This window comes from Electrophorus electricus, chromosome 6 (assembly GCF_013358815.1).
Source record: "Electrophorus electricus isolate fEleEle1 chromosome 6, fEleEle1.pri, whole genome shotgun sequence".
NCBI classification, from domain to species: Eukaryota; Metazoa; Chordata; class Actinopteri; order Gymnotiformes; family Gymnotidae; genus Electrophorus; species Electrophorus electricus.
The window spans coordinates 30,114,349-30,132,595 of record NC_049540.1 but is presented as its reverse complement, the minus strand read 5'-3'; the positions used below and the strand labels follow the sequence as shown (position 1 = coordinate 30,132,595).

The 18,247-nt window shown below is 44.3% G+C and overlaps 1 protein-coding gene across 5 annotated transcripts in view; it reads right to left on the bottom strand.

Annotated features, from left to right (window-relative positions):
* gabrg2 (gamma-aminobutyric acid type A receptor subunit gamma2) overlaps positions 1–18,247 on the bottom strand; it is a 45,222-nt gene that overhangs the window by 14,966 nt on the left and 12,009 nt on the right. For all 5 annotated transcript variants that reach the window (XM_035527299.1, XM_035527300.1, XM_035527301.1 and 2 more), the window contains exons 3-6: positions 18,050–18,117; positions 14,539–14,759; positions 14,070–14,152; positions 12,582–12,719 (exon numbers count right to left, since the gene is read on the bottom strand). In XM_035527299.1, the coding sequence (XP_035383192.1) occupies positions 12,582–12,719; positions 14,070–14,152; positions 14,539–14,759; positions 18,050–18,117 (510 nt within the window). The remainder of the gene's footprint in view (positions 1–12,581; positions 12,720–14,069; positions 14,153–14,538; positions 14,760–18,049; positions 18,118–18,247) is intronic.

Genomic DNA, 18,247 nt, shown 5'->3' with positions numbered 1-18,247 from the left:
CAGACTACTAATTAGTCAAGTACAGAATGACAGTACAGAATGACCCATTCTGTCTCCCAGTACAGAATGACCCATTCGGTCTCTCAGTACAGAATGACCCGTTCCGACTCCCAGTACAGAAAGACCCATTCCTTCTCCCAGTACGTTCCTTATGCTCATAGCTGCCTACTAGGTCAAGAACTTTCCATTTCATTTGCAACATCAGAGCAGCAGTTAGGTAAATATAGAGGACACCTGTGCTTTAATGATGAAGCACCTTTGCTCTGACTGGGTGATATGTACCACACAGCCCTGGATTCCTGTCCCCTCTGGCTGTACCCAGACACTGGCTGTGCTAATAATCCAGAGATCCACTGACCTTTACTGTCCTCCTCAACAACATGATGGAGACAGCTGGGTATGAAGGGTGAGGGCTGGAAAGACAACTGGGAGATACCGACGTTTTAACTGGGAGATACCTACCTCTCACTCACTGTTGGTCTCTCCAAATAGCATCATTATTAAGCGTGCCTGTGGTGTCTGTGTATGCGTGTATTTCCGCGTATTCCTGCTGATTGGGTGGGTCTTAATGTACGCTCTCCTCTGTTCTTATTATGAGCCATGTTTGCTGAGGCCCCTCAGAAGCCCACAGTGCCTGCGCTGCCCATAGTCCATCTGTTATTACTCACACACTGCCGAGTCAGCGACACTGAGGGGCGCCACCCCAACCCTACATTAATAATGCTAATGGTCTTCGTGCAGAGCGAGCTTGCACCTTGCTAGAAGCCGCGTGCACCAGCTCCTGTGTTTTTCTTTCTTTTGTTCTTTCTTTTTTTGAGAGAGAGACAGAGACTCATTAGAAGCCGCGGTGAAGGCTGGTGAATGGCTATTGACAACACGCCTTCCATTAAGACGCGAGGCATGGCTCGCCCAGGACGGGTCGATAGCAGGCGTGTGGAGATGCAGCCCTCTTTAAAGGGAGCTCCGTAACTGTCCAGTTAACACGACCGAACTCTGTACTGCACAGACCTCCAGACAGCAGAAAGCGAATGGGACCACATTCAGAGAATTCAGTTTGACATGTTGAAAGAATTCATTCACATACACCCACACACACACAAATAAAACATTGATTTGATCAGCAGTGCCATGTGCCTCTTCTGAGCATGCGGGAACCTCACAAAAGAGCTACAGCTGCTCAACTGTTTCTTCAACTCCATCTCCTCGCTCAGCTCAAGGGCATCACAGCAGGCTCAAACCTGATTTGTTGTGATTATTTTCCCTTTAACGAAGGGAAAGCCAGCACAACACCTGAAAGCTCTGATCGCCCTGGAGATCTGCACTCCGCCTGCTTCCTCATAATGGAAACAAATCACTGTTGGCTTTGTAGAGTAAAACCAACATGCAAAACCAACATGCAAAATGATATTTATTTGAGCCTGGTTATCATTATCATTACTATGCAAAAACCAACCTAGGCACCCAGGAGGAAAGACACAGTGGTCCAGGTTAAATATGTTATCACATATTATACGTTAATATGATATCATATCTTCCTCTCACATGTGCTTTGGTGAAATCATCTCCCCACAGTAATCTCCTTCCCCTATATAATATTGTGGAGTGCTACAATAATGTGGCCGTGAAGATCATTTATCAGCCCGGCGGTGGGACATCCAGGAATGGGATTACCACCACAGGACACACACTCGTCCTCCTGCACCGCAACAAGATTACACCCATAAATATGACTTTTCTGCCCATTTCTGAAGGAGAAAATTGGGTGATTTGACAGGGGGAGCTGGTGTAACACATTCCTGAGTCAGGGATTCATGCGTTATGGTGAAGTCAGTGCTTGGGAATGAATCATCATACATAGTGTATATTTAACACACAATGCTTAGTCAAAGAAGACAAAAGACAGGCACACAGGAAGCACTGGTATAGGGGAACACAGGTATAGGGAGAATACAGGTATGGAGGAATACAGGTATAGAGAGAACACAGGTATAGGGGAACACGTATAGTGAGAACACAGGTATGGAGGAATACAGGTATAGAGAGAACACAGGTATAAGGGAACACGTATAGAGAGAACACAGGTATAGGGGAACACAGCTATAGGGGAACACAGGTATAGGGGAACACAGGGATATGGAGAACACAGGTATAGGGGAAGACAGATATAGAAGAAGCACAGGTGTAAGGTAAACATAGGTATATGGTAAATGCAGGTATAGGGGATGTACAGGTATAGAAGCACAGGTGTAGGGGAACACAAGTATAGGAAAACATGGGTATACAAGTATGTACAAGTATAAGGGAACACGAGTATAGGGGAATACAGGTATATGGGAAGACAGTTATAGGGGAACACAGTTAAAGGGGAATATGAGTATAGGGGACCAGTTATAGGGAGCAAAGGTAAACTATGTACCCATTATATTCCAAATCCTAGACTGCACACAACATTCCGAACTGCTGCCTGGACCAAGTCTTTGGCTTCGGATTGTTTGAAAACCATCCAGTTTACTCTCCCTCCCTCTCTCTGTGTTATGCCTCCTAGCTGGTGTTTATCTCTCTGTTCAGATCTCTGGAGATCTTTCTGGATACTCAAAGGAGCTCTCTCCACTATCCCTTCTCGGATGACTCTCATGGAAGCTAATCTGTATCCAGCAATCACAGCGCAGATGAAGGTGTAATCCAACATGTACTGCAAGGCACGAAAATAGATAATCTGCTTTTTAAAAACAACATGATCTAATTAGCCAAGGTGAGATTTTAAGTGGCAGACCTGCTTTGGCAGGTAGGGAGGACAGAGAGCACTGGGAATGCTAGTCCTGGACATGCTAGCTCTGTATGTCAAGTCCTGGACCTACCGAACAGTCATACACATGCTGACCAAGAGCAAAATCCAGCAAACACTGATTTAGCGATTCAGAAACCACATACAGCAAACCAGCTTGGTTTGCAAGATTTCATTGGACTTTGATTTCTAGTACAGAGAAAGTGAGAGAGAGACACAGAGAGATCCACATCAAGGACTGCAGCAAACATTGCCGGAAACATTATTTAACATAGCTTTCAATATTCTGTCACGAAGTGTAAAAAATATCTCTTGACAAAAGGCGTTAGAAGGACGATGACATCAGATGAGATTCACAGCTAACAGCAGGAGCTGGGACACACTCATTGTTTTGGTTGGCATAGCAACCACCTTCCTCCATAAGAAAACGCACTAGACTGGATTAGAAAAGGATTAGACTGTAGTGAAAAGACTGAAAAGGAGACATTTTCAACCACTATGGATATGGATCAAAACACAGAAAGCTGTGAAACTTTTAAGATAAAAAAATATTAAATCCATTACGATTTTCACATTTTATTTTTGATGTATGACGTCAGTTTAGATGGTGACAGGTGCCCTCACACATGATCTTTAACTGACACTCTGCAGACTGGGAAGGCTGAGTATGAGGGTTGAGAGACAGAAGGGGTACTGACAGGATGAGTGCTGACAGGACTGAGTACTGACAGGACTGAGTACTGACAGGATGAGTGCTGACAGGATGAGTGCTGACAGGATAGAGTACTGACAGGATGAGTGCTGACAGGATTGAGTACTGACAGGATGAGTGCTGACAGGATGAGTTCTGACAGGAATAAGTACTGACAGGACTGAGTACTGACAGGATTGAGTACTGACAGGATGAGTGCTGACAGGATTGAGTACTGACAGGATGAGTACTGACAGGATGAGTGCTGACAGGATGAGTACTGACAAGATTAAGTACTGACAGGATTAAGTACTGACAGGATGAGTACTGACAGGATTGAGTACTGACAGGACTGAGTACTGACAGGATGAGTGCTGACAGGATGAGTGCTGACAGGATTAGGTGCTTAACTACGAGGTCTCCAACATCCCTCACCCAATTCTGTTAGCCTCACACTCATACTGTACCATACCCCTTATATGTTTTAAACTATACTAAACAATACTATAACCCTTAAACTATACCCATTATATCTTTTATATTGTACCCATTATACTGTTTTGTACTATACTACACCCATTATACTGTTTTATATTATACTATACCCATTATACTGTTTTATACTATACTATACCTGTTATACTGTATGTTTTATGCTATATTATACCCATTATACTGTATGTTTTATACTATACCTGATACTCCCTGGTATCACCATCCGAAGCTGCCTGTAGCTTTTGACAACCAGTTGTCGTTCTCAATTCATGTTTCTAATCTAACCCGGTCTTGCAGATTCCTCCTTTGTAACATATGAAGGATTCGACCCTTTCTTTCGCAGGAAGCTACCCAGGTGCTTGTGCAGTCTCTTGTGATCTCAAAGTTAGACTACTGCAACTCGCTACTTGCTGGTCTTCCGAAGTTCACACGTTACTCCACTGCTGTGCTTCCTTCATTGGCTCCCTGTAGCTGCACGCATCAGATTTAAAACCTTGATGCTTGCCTACAAAGCCAAAAATGGACCAGCCCCTTCATACATGAGGTCAGTGGTCTATCTATATCTTGAGTACTTTGAGCCCCAAGTATGGCTCGGCTTGAAATACCTTGCTTTAGGTCTCATGGACAACAAGCAACTTGGATGACTATTTTCTGTCCTGTGTCCAAGATGGTGGAATGAACTCCTACTTGCTGTCTGGACAGCAGAGTCCCTTGCAGTCTTCAAACGCAGACTGAAGACCCATCTATTTGAAGAATATTTAAAGGACAACTTACACTGCTCCCTTATTGACTGACTAAATTAGTACTTATTGTAGGGTATTGTGCAATTGCACATCTGCTCCACACTACACTGACTCACCTGGACGAAGGGAGGGGAAATTATGTTAAAATGCTATTTGTCGACTACAGTTCAGCATTTAACACTATCATCCCCTCCCTACTCACTACTAAGTTGGAGGATCTAGGACTGCATACATCCCTGTGCGACTGGATCTCCAACTTCCTAACAGACAGACCACAATCAGTACGGGTGGGCAACTGCGCCTCATCCACCCTCACCCTCAGCACTGGAGCTCCTCAGGGTTGGGTTCTAAGCCCCCTGCTCTACTCACTGTACACTTACGACTGCACAGCCAGCTCCACCATCATTGTCAAGTTTGCTGATGACACCATTGTCGTGGGTCTGATCTCGGACAACGACGAGAGGGCCTACCTGGAGGAGATTAAACACCTGGAAAACTGGTGCCAGGAAAATAATCTCCTCCTAAACGTCAGTAAAACAAAGGAGCTGATCGTGGATTGCAGCAAGAAGCAGGAGCGGCACTACCAACCTGTGAGGATCAGTGGAACCACGGTGGAGAGAGTAGATAGTTTCAGGTACCTTGGAGTTCACATCTCGCAGGACCTGTCCTGGTCCCGCCATACAAACTCCCTGGCAAAGAAGGCTCCTCAGCGTCTTTACCACCTCAGACGCCTAAGAGACTTCAGACTGCCCTCCAAAGTACTGCGGAACTTCTACACCTGCACTATCGAGAGCATCCTCACGGGGAACATCACAGTCTGGTTTGGGAATAGCACCAAGCAGGACAGACAAGCACTCCAAAGGGTAGTGCGTTCAGCAGAGCGCATCACTTACACGGAACTTCATGACCTGCAGACCATCTACTACAAGCGGTGCCAGACCAAGGCCAGGAAAATTGTGAAGGACCCCACCCATCCCAACAATAGACTCTTCTCTCTGTTGAGGTCAGGGAGGCGCTTCCGGTCCCTGAAGACCAAGACAGAGAGGCTGAAGAGGAGCTTCTTCCCACAGGCCATTCGGGCCCTGAATCAGGGAAACTGATAAACTGTGGGGACCACCACCACCATGTAACATGACTGTATATCTGTACACCTGTGTACATATATACCCAAACATATACATTGTACATTGTGTATATAATCATAATATACATATATTGTACATACATTGTTAATATATTTTGTACATACATAGAATATATATATTTATCTGTATATATATATTTTTCTCTATGCACCCCTGTTTTCTTTTCCTCAGTTTGGACAGAGCACTCTCCACCATTTCACTGCGAGTTATACTGTGTATGACTATGTATGTGACGAATAAACCGAACTTGAACTTGTATGTTGTTTAATAAACTCTAGCACTTATTGTTTATAGCACTTATCATTGTTTAAGATAGACCTTATGAATTTTGCACTTCTAGGTATCAGCATTCATCCCTGTATTCTACAGTATTCTAGTTCATTGGTATGTTTAATTCTAACCTACTATACTGTTCTTGGATATATTCTATGAGTAAATGACAAAGCAATTTTGTAAGTCGCTCTGGATAAGAGCGTCTGCTAAATGCCGTAAATGTAAATGTATACCCATTATACTATATGTTTTATACTATACCCATTATACTATACTATACCCATTATACTATATGTTTTATACTATACCCATTATACTATACTATACCCATTATACTATATGTTTTATACTATACCCATTATACTATACTATACCCATTATATTCTGTTTTATACTATACCCATTATACTATACTATACCCATTATACTATACTATACCCATTATATTCTATGTTTTATACTATACCATTATACTATACTATACCCACTATATTCTATGTTTTATACTATACCCATTATACTATACTATACCCATTATACTGTTTTATACTATACCCATTATACTATACTATACCCATTATATTCTATGTTTTATACTATACCCATTATACTATACTATACCCATTATATTCTGTTTTATACTATACCCATTATACTATACTATACCCATTATACTATATGTTTTATACTATACCCATTATACTATACTATACCCATTATACTATATGTTTTATACTATACCCATTATACTATACTATACCCATTATATTCTATGTTTTATATTATACCCATTATACTATACTATACCCTTATACTATATGTTTTATACTATACCCATTATACTATACTATACCCATTATACTATATGTTTTATACTATACTCATTATACTATACTATACCCATTATACTATATGTTTTATACTATACCCATTATACTATACTATACCCATTATATTCTATGTTTTATACTATACCCATTATACTATACTATACCCATTATACTATGCGTTTTATACTATACCCATTATACTATACTATGCCCATTATACTATATGTTTTATACTATACCCGTTACACTGGCTTTGCTGTATTATTAACCCCCACCACTCACCTGTGCCAGTGACAGTGACACTAGTCTTTTCAGAACACTGTCATGACTGCATCAGAGTTGTGTGTATGTGTGTGTATGTGTGTGTGTGTGTGTGTGTGTGTGTGTGCATGTGTGTGTGTGTGTGTGTGTGCATGTGCGTGCATGCATGCGTCTGTGTGTGTGTGTGTGTGTGTGTGTGTGTGTGTGTGTGTCTGCAGTAATGGCAGGCTGGTTTGTCCTCCACCCAGGGCTCACCCTGCTCACTACAGTCTGCTCTTCATTAGTAACTAGTCCTTTCATTTCTCCCATGTATCCAGCTGTCTCTATCCCCCAATACCCCGAGAGTTATTGCTCACATCACAGGACACTGCGACCAGCAGAGATAGAAACAGATCAGCAAGTTTCAACTACAATTATAACCTACACCTCTAATTCATTATATTACAAAGTAGAATATATACAGACTGTAGAAATACAACACAACCATCACTGTAGTGTAAATACTGTACTGGGATTTGGAGACTGCAGGTAGTTTAGGGCTCGGTGTCTGGGGTGTGTGGAGTGCATTGTGTGTGGAGGGTGTATGTGCTCTGTGTAGTGTGTAGGGTATGGTGCAAAGTGTTTGGGCATTGTGCAGTGTGTATGGAGTGTGTGTGGTGTGTGCAATATATGGTATGTGTGTGGGGTGTGTGCAGAGTGTGTGGTATGTGTGGAGTGTGTCATGTACGAGGTATAGGGGCCCTGGTGTGTAGGGGTGTGTAGTGTATAGTGGTGTGTGTGGGATGTGTAAGGATATGTGGTATATATAGTGGTGTGTGTGGTGTATATAGTGGTGTGTGTGGGGAGTGTAAGGGTGTGTAAGGGTGTGTATAGTGGGGTGTATAGTGGTGTGTGAGGTTTGTATGGTGTGTAGAGTGGTGTGTATAGTGGGGTGTGTGGGGTGTTTAAGGGTGTGTGGTGTATATAGTGGTGTGTGTGGTGTGAGGTGTGTATAGTGGTGTGTGAGGTGTGTACGGGTGTGTGGTGTGTATAGTGTGTAGAGTGGTGTGAATAGTGGGGTGTGTAGTGTGTATAGTGGTGTGTGGGGTGTGTAAAGGTGTGTGGTGTATATAGTGGTGTGTATAGTGAGGTGTATATTGGTGTGTGGGGTGTATAGTGGTGTGTGGGGGGTGTGTAAAGCCTGTGTGGTGTGTATAGTGGGGTGTATAGTTGTGTGTGGGGTGTGTAAGGGTGTGTAAGGGTGTGTGGTGTGTATATAATGGTGTGTATAGTGAGGTGTATAATGGTGTGTAAAGGTGTGGGGTGTACAGTGGTGTGTGGGATGTATAGTGGTGTGTTGGGTGTGTAAGGGTGTGTGGTGTATATAGTGGTGTGTATAGTGGGGTGTATAGTGGTGTGTGGGGTGTATAGTGGTGTGTGGTGTGTATAGTGGTGTGTGGGGTGTGTAAGGGTGTGTGGTGTATATAGTGGTGTGTATAGTGAGGTGTATAGTGGTGTGTGGGGTGTATAAAGGTGTGTGGGGTGTATAGTGGTGTGTGGTGTGTATAGTGGTGTGTGGGGTGTGTAAGGGTGTGTGGTGTATATAGTGGTGTGTATAGTGAGGTGTATAGTGGTGTGTGGGATGTATAGTGGTGTGTGGGGTGTGTAAGGGTGTGGTGTATATAGTGGTGTGTATAGTGGTGTGTGGGGTGTATAGAGGTGTGTGGGGTGTATAGAGGTGTGTGGGGTGTGTAAGGGTGTGTGGTGTGTATATAGTGGTGTGTATAGTGAGGTGTATAATGGTGTGTAAAGGTGTGGGGTGTACAGTGGTGTGTGGGATGTATAATGGTGTGTGGGGTGTGTAAGGGTGTGTGGTGTATATAGTGGTGTGTATAGTGAGGTGTATAGTGGTGTGTGGGGTATATAGTGGTGTGTGGGGTGTATAGTGGTGTGTGGGGTGTGTGTGGTAAGAGCTAAGGGGCCTGTGGTGGACATCAATATGCAGGTTCCCAGTGGGGTTGAAAGCATCATTAGCACCCCCTACTGTCTGCACTGTTTAGCTTACCAGGGGGATGTCAATGTGCAGGTAGTCACTACAGACCTATTAGTCTGCCAAAGGAGACACAGAAAGAGAGAGAGAGAGAGAGAGAGAGAGAGAGAGAGAGAGAGAGAGAGAGAGAGAGAGAGAGAGAGAGAGAGAGAGAGAGAGAGAGAGACAGAGAGAGAGAGAGAGAAAGAGGGAGAGATGGAGAGGGAGAGACGGAGAGGGAGAGGAAGGGGGGACATGCTTAATTGGTATTTAGCTGTGTGCTGGTTAGGGGATTCTATGTGACTCACTGCAATACTCACTCCCACTGCCTGGTGAAATCAGGAGGAAGTGATGTAACTCCACACACGCACACACACACACACACACACACACACTTAAGAGTTTACAACTACAGCAAGAGGTTGAGCAGGAGGGGGAAGTGTTGGGGGTGTTGTGTTTACATGTGTGATTTAGCAGAATAATGAATGAATGAATGAATGAATGAATGAATGAATGTCCTTGGGTGAACTCAACCTGAGCAGAATCGCATGCACCTGCATGACGCTTCTGGAAGGTCACGAAAAGAATAGACTTCAGTCCAACCAGAAGGACGAGAGGACAGGGAGAGGGTGTGTCAACACCCACCACCTATCAGATCAGACCTGTGTCAACACCCATCACCTAACAGATCAGACATGTGTCAACACCCACCACCTATCAGATCAGACATGTGTCAACACCCATCACCTATCAGATCAGACATGTGTCAACACCCATCACCTAACAGATCAGACCTGTGTCAACACCCATCACCTAACAGATCAGACATGTGTCAACACCCACCACCTATCAGATCAGACATGTGTCAACACCCATCACCTATCAGATCAGACATGTGTCAACACCCACCACCTATCAGATCAGACATGTGTCAACACCCATCACCTATCAGATCAGACATGTGTCAACACCCATCACCTATCAGATCAGACATGTGTCAACACCCATCACCTATCAGATCAGACATGTGTCAACACCCATCACCTATCAGATCAGACATGTGTCAACACCCACCACCTATCAGATCAGACCTGTGTCAACACCCATCACCTAACAGATCAGACATGTGTCAACACCCACCACCTATCAGATCAGACATGTGTCAACACCCATCACCTAACAGATCAGACATGTGTCAACACCCACCACCTATCAGATCAGACATGTGTCAACACCCACCACCTATCAGATCAGACATGTGTCAACACCCATCACCTATCAGATCAGACATGTGTCAACACCCACCACCTATCAGATCAGACATGTGTCAACACCCATCACCTAACAGATCAGACATGTGTCAACACCCACCACCTATCAGATCAGACCTGTGTCAACACCCATCACCTAACAGATCAGACATGTGTCAACACCCACCACCTATCAGATCAGACATGTGTCAACACCCACCACCTATCAGATCAGACATGTGTCAACACCCATCACCTATCAGATCAGACATATGTCAACACCCATCACCTATCAGATCAGGCATGTGTCAACACCCACCACCTAAACTTTTTTACTCTCCCTCTTTTACTGATGTGGTTTTTTGTTTGTTTGTATGAATGATAGATAACAATACAACCAGGAGTATCACAGTGTATATCACAGTGTATGTCACAGTGAACTATGAAAATAAGAGAAATAAAATAATAAAATGTGTGTTTTCAGTTTTAAATCTGTTTTATCAGCGCTGTTTTGGTCGGAGTTTACCTCCGCTGTTAAGGTTTAGTGGGTTTAAGTCGTGTAGGTGGGCTAGATTGAGGGTGACACACACACACACACACACACACACACACACACACACACACACACACACACACACACACACACACACACACACACACACACAACCATGACAAATCCAAACTTTCTAGCCTAAAATCAACATGGAGAGAAAATTTTGTTTTCCCAGATTTGACAGGTATTGTGGAACAGGCGTCTTCCCAGTTTCTCAGCCTTATCGAGTCACATGTACTCTCACTCTCTCTTTTCAGTGTGACCCCCGCACTGTGGTGGGTGTGACCTCATTAAGGGTAAAGGTCACTGCTCCACTATTCCACTACTGCATTTTTAAACTCTACATATTGTACCACCATATAAAAATATGAAATTACATTTTAAAGAGGATTCACTTTTTTTCTCTCTGCTGTCTTCTCAGGTTGAGAGTGTAACTAGCACACATTTATTTAAATCTTCTGTCCCCAAAATGAATAGGAATAACCTTTAAACCCTTATGGGTCACACCAGGACCAAAACAAATCAATCACATAGCAAAATCACCATGGTGACAAGACAAAACACAAAATATGACATCAGACTAGCACGACAGGAACTGCACCACAAGCAGGGAGAGCATGACAGTGCGTTATAGTGTCTGCCACAGTAATCACAGTACACACACCCCTCAGACAGCAACACGTATGTGGAAAACAGATGTATGCATGCGTGTGTGGGGGGATTTAATCTCTGAAATGCATCAGCGGAGTGCAAGAACTCCTACTTCAATCAATAACCATTTAAGCAAATCGCTTCGATAAACAAGATTTCACTCCCTGCTCTGTTTGGCTTTTCCTCGAAAGCCCCAGACTAGATCTGTCAGGTTTATGATAATGGCAACGTGTAATGGACCTTCTGGTAAACACTTACTGCGCTGGGTCTCTCAGGGGATGAATGGCTTCTTTGCCTCGAGTGTTTCTACACCAATCAAACAACGTGATATATTGGGACGGGGACATGTCTCTTTCACGGGGGGACATTTTTAATGTCTCTGTTTCCAGCTCTCATTCTGTATTACACTCTGTTAGTGTGTGTTCACTCTGAGGGTCTTTTCATCTGTCGCTGTTTCTTCTTCTGTCCATCTCCATTTCTCACACACACACACACACACACACACACACACACACACACACACACACACACACACAAGTGATGGAACAAGAATATGTGGTTTGCCAGCACAATAAACCAGTAGATAATAATTCAAACCAGTAGATAATAATTATTCTTAGAGTAATGTGCAGTATATTTCTGTGCTATGCCACATGTGCAACATGAGCAAGCTCAGTCTCAGAGCAAGCAACCATTACAAATGCAATATTTGCATGTTCCTAGTGAGTTCCTGATGTCTGTGTAGTTCTGTCTGGGCCGACGTTATTTAATGGCACCCTGAGTCAAGCTGGGATGGATGTGTGCTTCTCCACTGAGGTGCCTGGGAGCAACAAGCCTGGGGCAAGGCAGATGCAGTGTATGTTAGTATGGGACAGAAGGTATAGAGAGACCTCTACCTGACACAGTTCGGACGATCTCTGAAGTGTTCCTCAGGCCCACAAAGGAGAACTGGTACAACCTCCATGAGCGGATGTCACCAACCTCAACAGAACTCCTCTTCCACTTGTAAATGATCTCCTCCTTAGGGTAGCCATCTGAGGAAAGAAAGAGTTCAGGGTTTAGTCAGGAGCACTGTCACTGAACAGTTCAGGGTTCAGTCAAGCCTCTGGCCAAGCCGTAATTTCCCTGTGACTCAGATCATTGACTCCTATCCTATGTCCACACCTGAGACTACAGGTGGTATGAGACTCATACCCTATGTCCACACCTGAGACTACAGGTGGTATGAGACTCATACCCTATGTCCACACCTGAGATTACAGGTGGTATGAGGCTCAAACCCTATGTCCACACCTGAGATTACAGGTGGTATGAGACTCATACCCTATGTCCACACCTGAGACTACAGATGCTACTGAGACTCATACCCTATTTCCACACCTGAGATTACAGGTGGTATGAGGCTCAAACCCTATGTCCACACTTGAGACTACACGTGGTACTGAGACTCATACCCTATGTCCTCACTTGAGACTACAGGTGGTATTGAGAGTTATACCCTATGTCCACACCTGAGACTACAGGTGGTACTGAAACTCATACCCTATGTCCACACCTGAGACTACAGGTGGTATGAGACTCATACCCTATGTCCACACCTGAGACTACAGGTGGTATGAGACTCATACCCTATGTCCTCACCTGAGACTACAGGTGGTATGAGACTCATACCCTATGTCCACACCTGAGACTACAGGTGGTATGAGACTCATACCCTATGTCCTCACCTGAGATTACAGGTGGTATTGAGACTTATACTCTATGTCCACACCTGAGACTACAGGTGGTATTGAGACTCATACCCTATGTCCACACCCGAGACTACAGGTGGTACTGAGACTCATACCCTATGTCCACACCTGAGACTACAGGTGGTATTGAGACTCATACCCTATGTCCTCACCTGAGACTACAGGTGGTATGAGACTCATACCCTATGTCCACACCTGAGACTACAGGTGGTATGAGACTCATACCCTATGTCCACACCTGAGACTACAGGTGGTATGAGACTCATACCTTATCAATAGAAACATCCACAGTTCGTGTACTGCATCTGCCTCTCCTGAACATCCCTACTACCATAAAAACCCCTCCTGACCAATCATATGAGACAGCAAGAGACAGGGGCTCCTGGCCCCTGACATAGCCTACATCATGAATATGATGCTACGTGACTCAGAGCCCAAGAGAAGGAAACGGACATGAAGTTGTGCAGCTGGTGCATCCATGTCTCTATAAGAGCGCAAACAAGCTCTGTGGGTTTGGCTGGCGTACCGAGGTACAGAAGCAGGAATGAGGAACGTAGAGAGGGAGAGGTGTCCATGCAAGGGGACGTAGAGAGGGACAGGTGTCCAAGTATGGGGACATATGGCCAGACTTACAGCTGGAGAACTCCAGGGGACATGAGTGTTCATCCATGGGAAAGTTATTCAGTTTGAGTTGGCACTCAGCATCGATGGTCAACCTAGCAACAGAAATACCCCCCAGTTACATCTCCAGCACACGGCAAGAACTACCACACACACGCACGCACACACACACACAGACACACACGCACACACGCACACACACACATGTATGTCCAAATGCAGCCCATCTGTAATGCAATGTTGGATCACTCCCATTTAAGTGGGCATAATAATGGACTTAACAACAGGAAGTGAAATCCACGTTTGGCGTTTAGTGTTGGTGCTAAACCTGCTGCTAAGGCCATCAGTTAATTAGAGAAACACCTCTGGAGCTTTTTGCAATTTCACAGCTGTTCGCTAACAGCAGTGTCCTCTCTCCTCAATAAACCAGCTAATGTTGTCTGAGTATCACGCATGTGTCCGTGGGGCACCACCAGGGTACCTCAGAGTATACAGTATCCGCCCATCATTCCAGATGCGGAGCATGCGATTGGGCGTGGTGATCCAGTGGGCGTCAGCCTTCTTGGAGTTACGAAAGAAGGTGTCAGGGATCCAGATCTTGCCCACCATGTTGCTGTTGAGACGCAGGACCTTCATGGTACTGTTGAACTTCAGACGTCTGTCGTACCACGTCTGAGCAAAGAAGATGTCGATGGTGTATTCCTGTGGGAGGAGCCAGAGGACAAAGCTCCTTAAAGACACACCTGCACAGTCCGCGCTCGTTGTGTGACATGGCCATGGCAACTGGAGACATGTCAGTGACAGATGACCTCAACTTTGTTCAAAATGTTCATACACAGTGTACAGGAAAACCAGAAACGGAACGAAGCGGGACTGGACCTGAGCTCCTCCAGCCAACACCAGACAACTCAACACCTCTTCTTAGATGGCCATTTTTACTCAGATGAGCTGAGCAGCTCTTTAGCAACCTGAGTTCAGGCTGTTCTGAGACCAGGCTGTACTAAGTTCAGGCTGTCCTGAGATCAGGCTGTACTGAGTTCAGGCTGCACTGAGCTCAGGCTTTTCTGAGATAAGGCTGTACTGAGTACAGGCTGCTCTGAGATCAGGCTGGCTGTACTGCTTTTCATCTGTATTTATAGACCCCTGGGACACAGACATCTTGAGTCCCTCAACCAGAAAATTAAATCTCCTAACACTCCTGGTTCTCTCTTTATCATAGACCCACTCTCATAATGTTCCCAGGTCACTCTTTATCATAGACCCACACTCTCCTCACACTCCCATGTCACTCATTATCATAGACCCACACTCTCCTCACACTCCCATGTCACTCTTTATCATAGACCCACACTCTCCTCACACTCCCATGCCACTCTTTATCATAGACCCACACTCTTCTCACACTCCCATGTCACTCTTTATTATAGACCCACACTCTCCTCACACTCCCATGTCACTCTTTATCATAGACCCACACTCTCCTCACACTCCCATGCCACTCTTTATCATAGACCCACACTCTCCTCACACTCCCATGTCACTCTTTATCATAGACCCACTCTCCTCACACTCCCATGTCTCTCTTTATCATAGACCCACACTCTCCTCACACTCCCATGTCACTCTTTATTATAGACCCACACTCTCATCGCACTCCCATGTCACTCTTTATCATAGACCCACACTCTCCTCACACTCCCATGTCACTCTTTATCATAGACCCACACTCTCCTCACACTCCCATGTCACTCTTTATTATAGACCCACACTCTCCTCACACTCCCATGTCACTCTTTATCATAGACCCACTCTCCTCACACTCCCATGTCACTCTTTATTATAGACCCACACTCTCCTAACACTCCTGGGTCTCTCTTTATTATAGACCCACACTCTCCTCACACTCCCATGTCACTCTTTATTATAGACCCACACTCTCCTAACACTCCTGGGCGTCTCTTTATCATAGACCCACACTCTCCTCACACTCCCATGTCACTCTTTATCATAGACCCACACTCTCCTCACACTCCCATGCCACTCTTTATCATAGACCCACACTCTCCTCACACTCCCATGTCACTCTTTATTATAGACCCACACTCTCCTCACACTCCCATGTCACTCTTTATCATAGACCCACACTCTCCTCACACTCCCATGTCACTCTTTATTATAGACCCACACTCTCATCGCACTCCCATGTCACTCTTTATCATAGACCCACTCTCCTCACACTCCCATGTCACTCTTTATCATAGACCCACACTCTCCTCACACTCCCATGTCACTCTTTATTATAGACCCACACTCTCCTCACACTCCCATGTCACTCTTTATCATAGACCCACACTCTCCTCACACTCCCATGTCACTCTTTATTATAGACCCACACTCTCCTCACTCCCATGTCACTCTTTATCATAGACCCACACTCTCCTAACACTCCCATGTCACTCTTTATCATATACCCACACTCTCCTCACACTCCCATGTCACTCTTTATTATAGACCCACACTCTCCTCACACTCCCATGTCACTCTTTATTATAGACCCACTCTCCTCACACTCCCATGTCACTCTTTATCATAGACCCACACTCTCCTCACACTCCCATGTCACTCTTTATTATAGACCCACACTCTCCTCACACTCCCATGTCACTCTTTATCATAGACCCACACTCTTCTCACTGCAGCTCTCTCTCTTTCATGCCCATTCCTTCATGTCCCCAGGTGCACACCTTCTGTTCTCTAGATACAGCACAAAAGCAGATGGGGCAGTGGGAGCTTTCATTATTGCTGGCATTTATTATTATTTTTTATTATTTATTTATTTAGTTATTTGGGACTTTATGAAACAGGAGAGCCCAAGGCTCCAAATCAAATCACTGAGATTTTTTTCTAGTTTTTATTTCAGACAGGGTGGAGATCGAATCTTTGGTAGTGGCCGAGGAGACAGAGGTATTAACAAGTGACTTTTCTCCAGAGCTTGGCCTTGCAATAAAGCCAGAATCCAGAATGAGTGTTGCAGGTCTCACCCCACCCTCCTTCCACTGCATGGTGCAGTTCTGTTGCTGAACACAGGACCATTTCATCACGTCGCCTTTCTCACACGATTTTAACCTCGACTAAACCTTTTATCTATCATATTCACACCGTGTCCGACCACCGTTGGCAGGGCCGTCTTCTGATTCCCACCATCAAAGGAAAAAGCTCGAGCTTCCAGAGGCGCGTTCAGCTCCCTCTGGATGGCACAGACGCAAAACTCCTCACATCAAAAGCAGGAGCTTCGGAGCAGCGTGCAGTTCTCATCCTCAGGTTAAGGACACATAGGCTCAGATCTGAATTTAAGATCTGCCGACATCATATTGTTTTTATTGCTACACACCACTACTAAAGTTGAATATAATCCAAACCAGCAATCCAAACCAGCAATATATATATTTGTCTCATATATATATATATATATATATTTGTCTCTCTCATATCACTAAAACATAAGTACACACCTGTAAAAACCACAAACATGATTCAATAGGTTTGATAAGAAGCATTTTTCTCATGGCCAGCGCAGCAATGGTAGACTACCAGTTTAGCTCCTGAACACTGCTGTGTCTGCTCATTTAAGGTCCATGCTCAGTCTCCAAAAGGGGGCCAAGCACAAGCTTAGTAGATTATTCAAGTCTCATTTAATCCCACGTGAGTCAGAGATAAACTCAATTCAGCAGAAAATACAGAAACAGAGCTGAGACATGAAAGCATGAAACACTACATGAAACCCGCATGTTACAGTTGAAGTCTCTCACTGACATGGTAAAAACACTGATCATTTTATTTATAATGAACGAGATATATACAGGATACAATGTCACAATCAAACACCACAGTGAGCACAGTTATTTCACCAAATATGAATCAGAATTGTAATCAGCACTTTAACTGACATTAAGAGCACAAAACAAGGTTTCCCCCATCGGGAAATCACTTACCATGTTGATTGCGTTTACTGGGCCAATACTGTTAACAAACATGTCCGTGTGTATCACCGTCGGCTTGACTGAAAAGAGACAAGAGTGAAAGAGTGAGTAAGTGAGAAAAAAGAGTGAAAGAGTGAGTAAGTGAGAAAAAAGAGTGAAAGAGTGAGTAAGTGAGAAATGCAAGTATAATAAAAAAAAAAAGTTTTTATG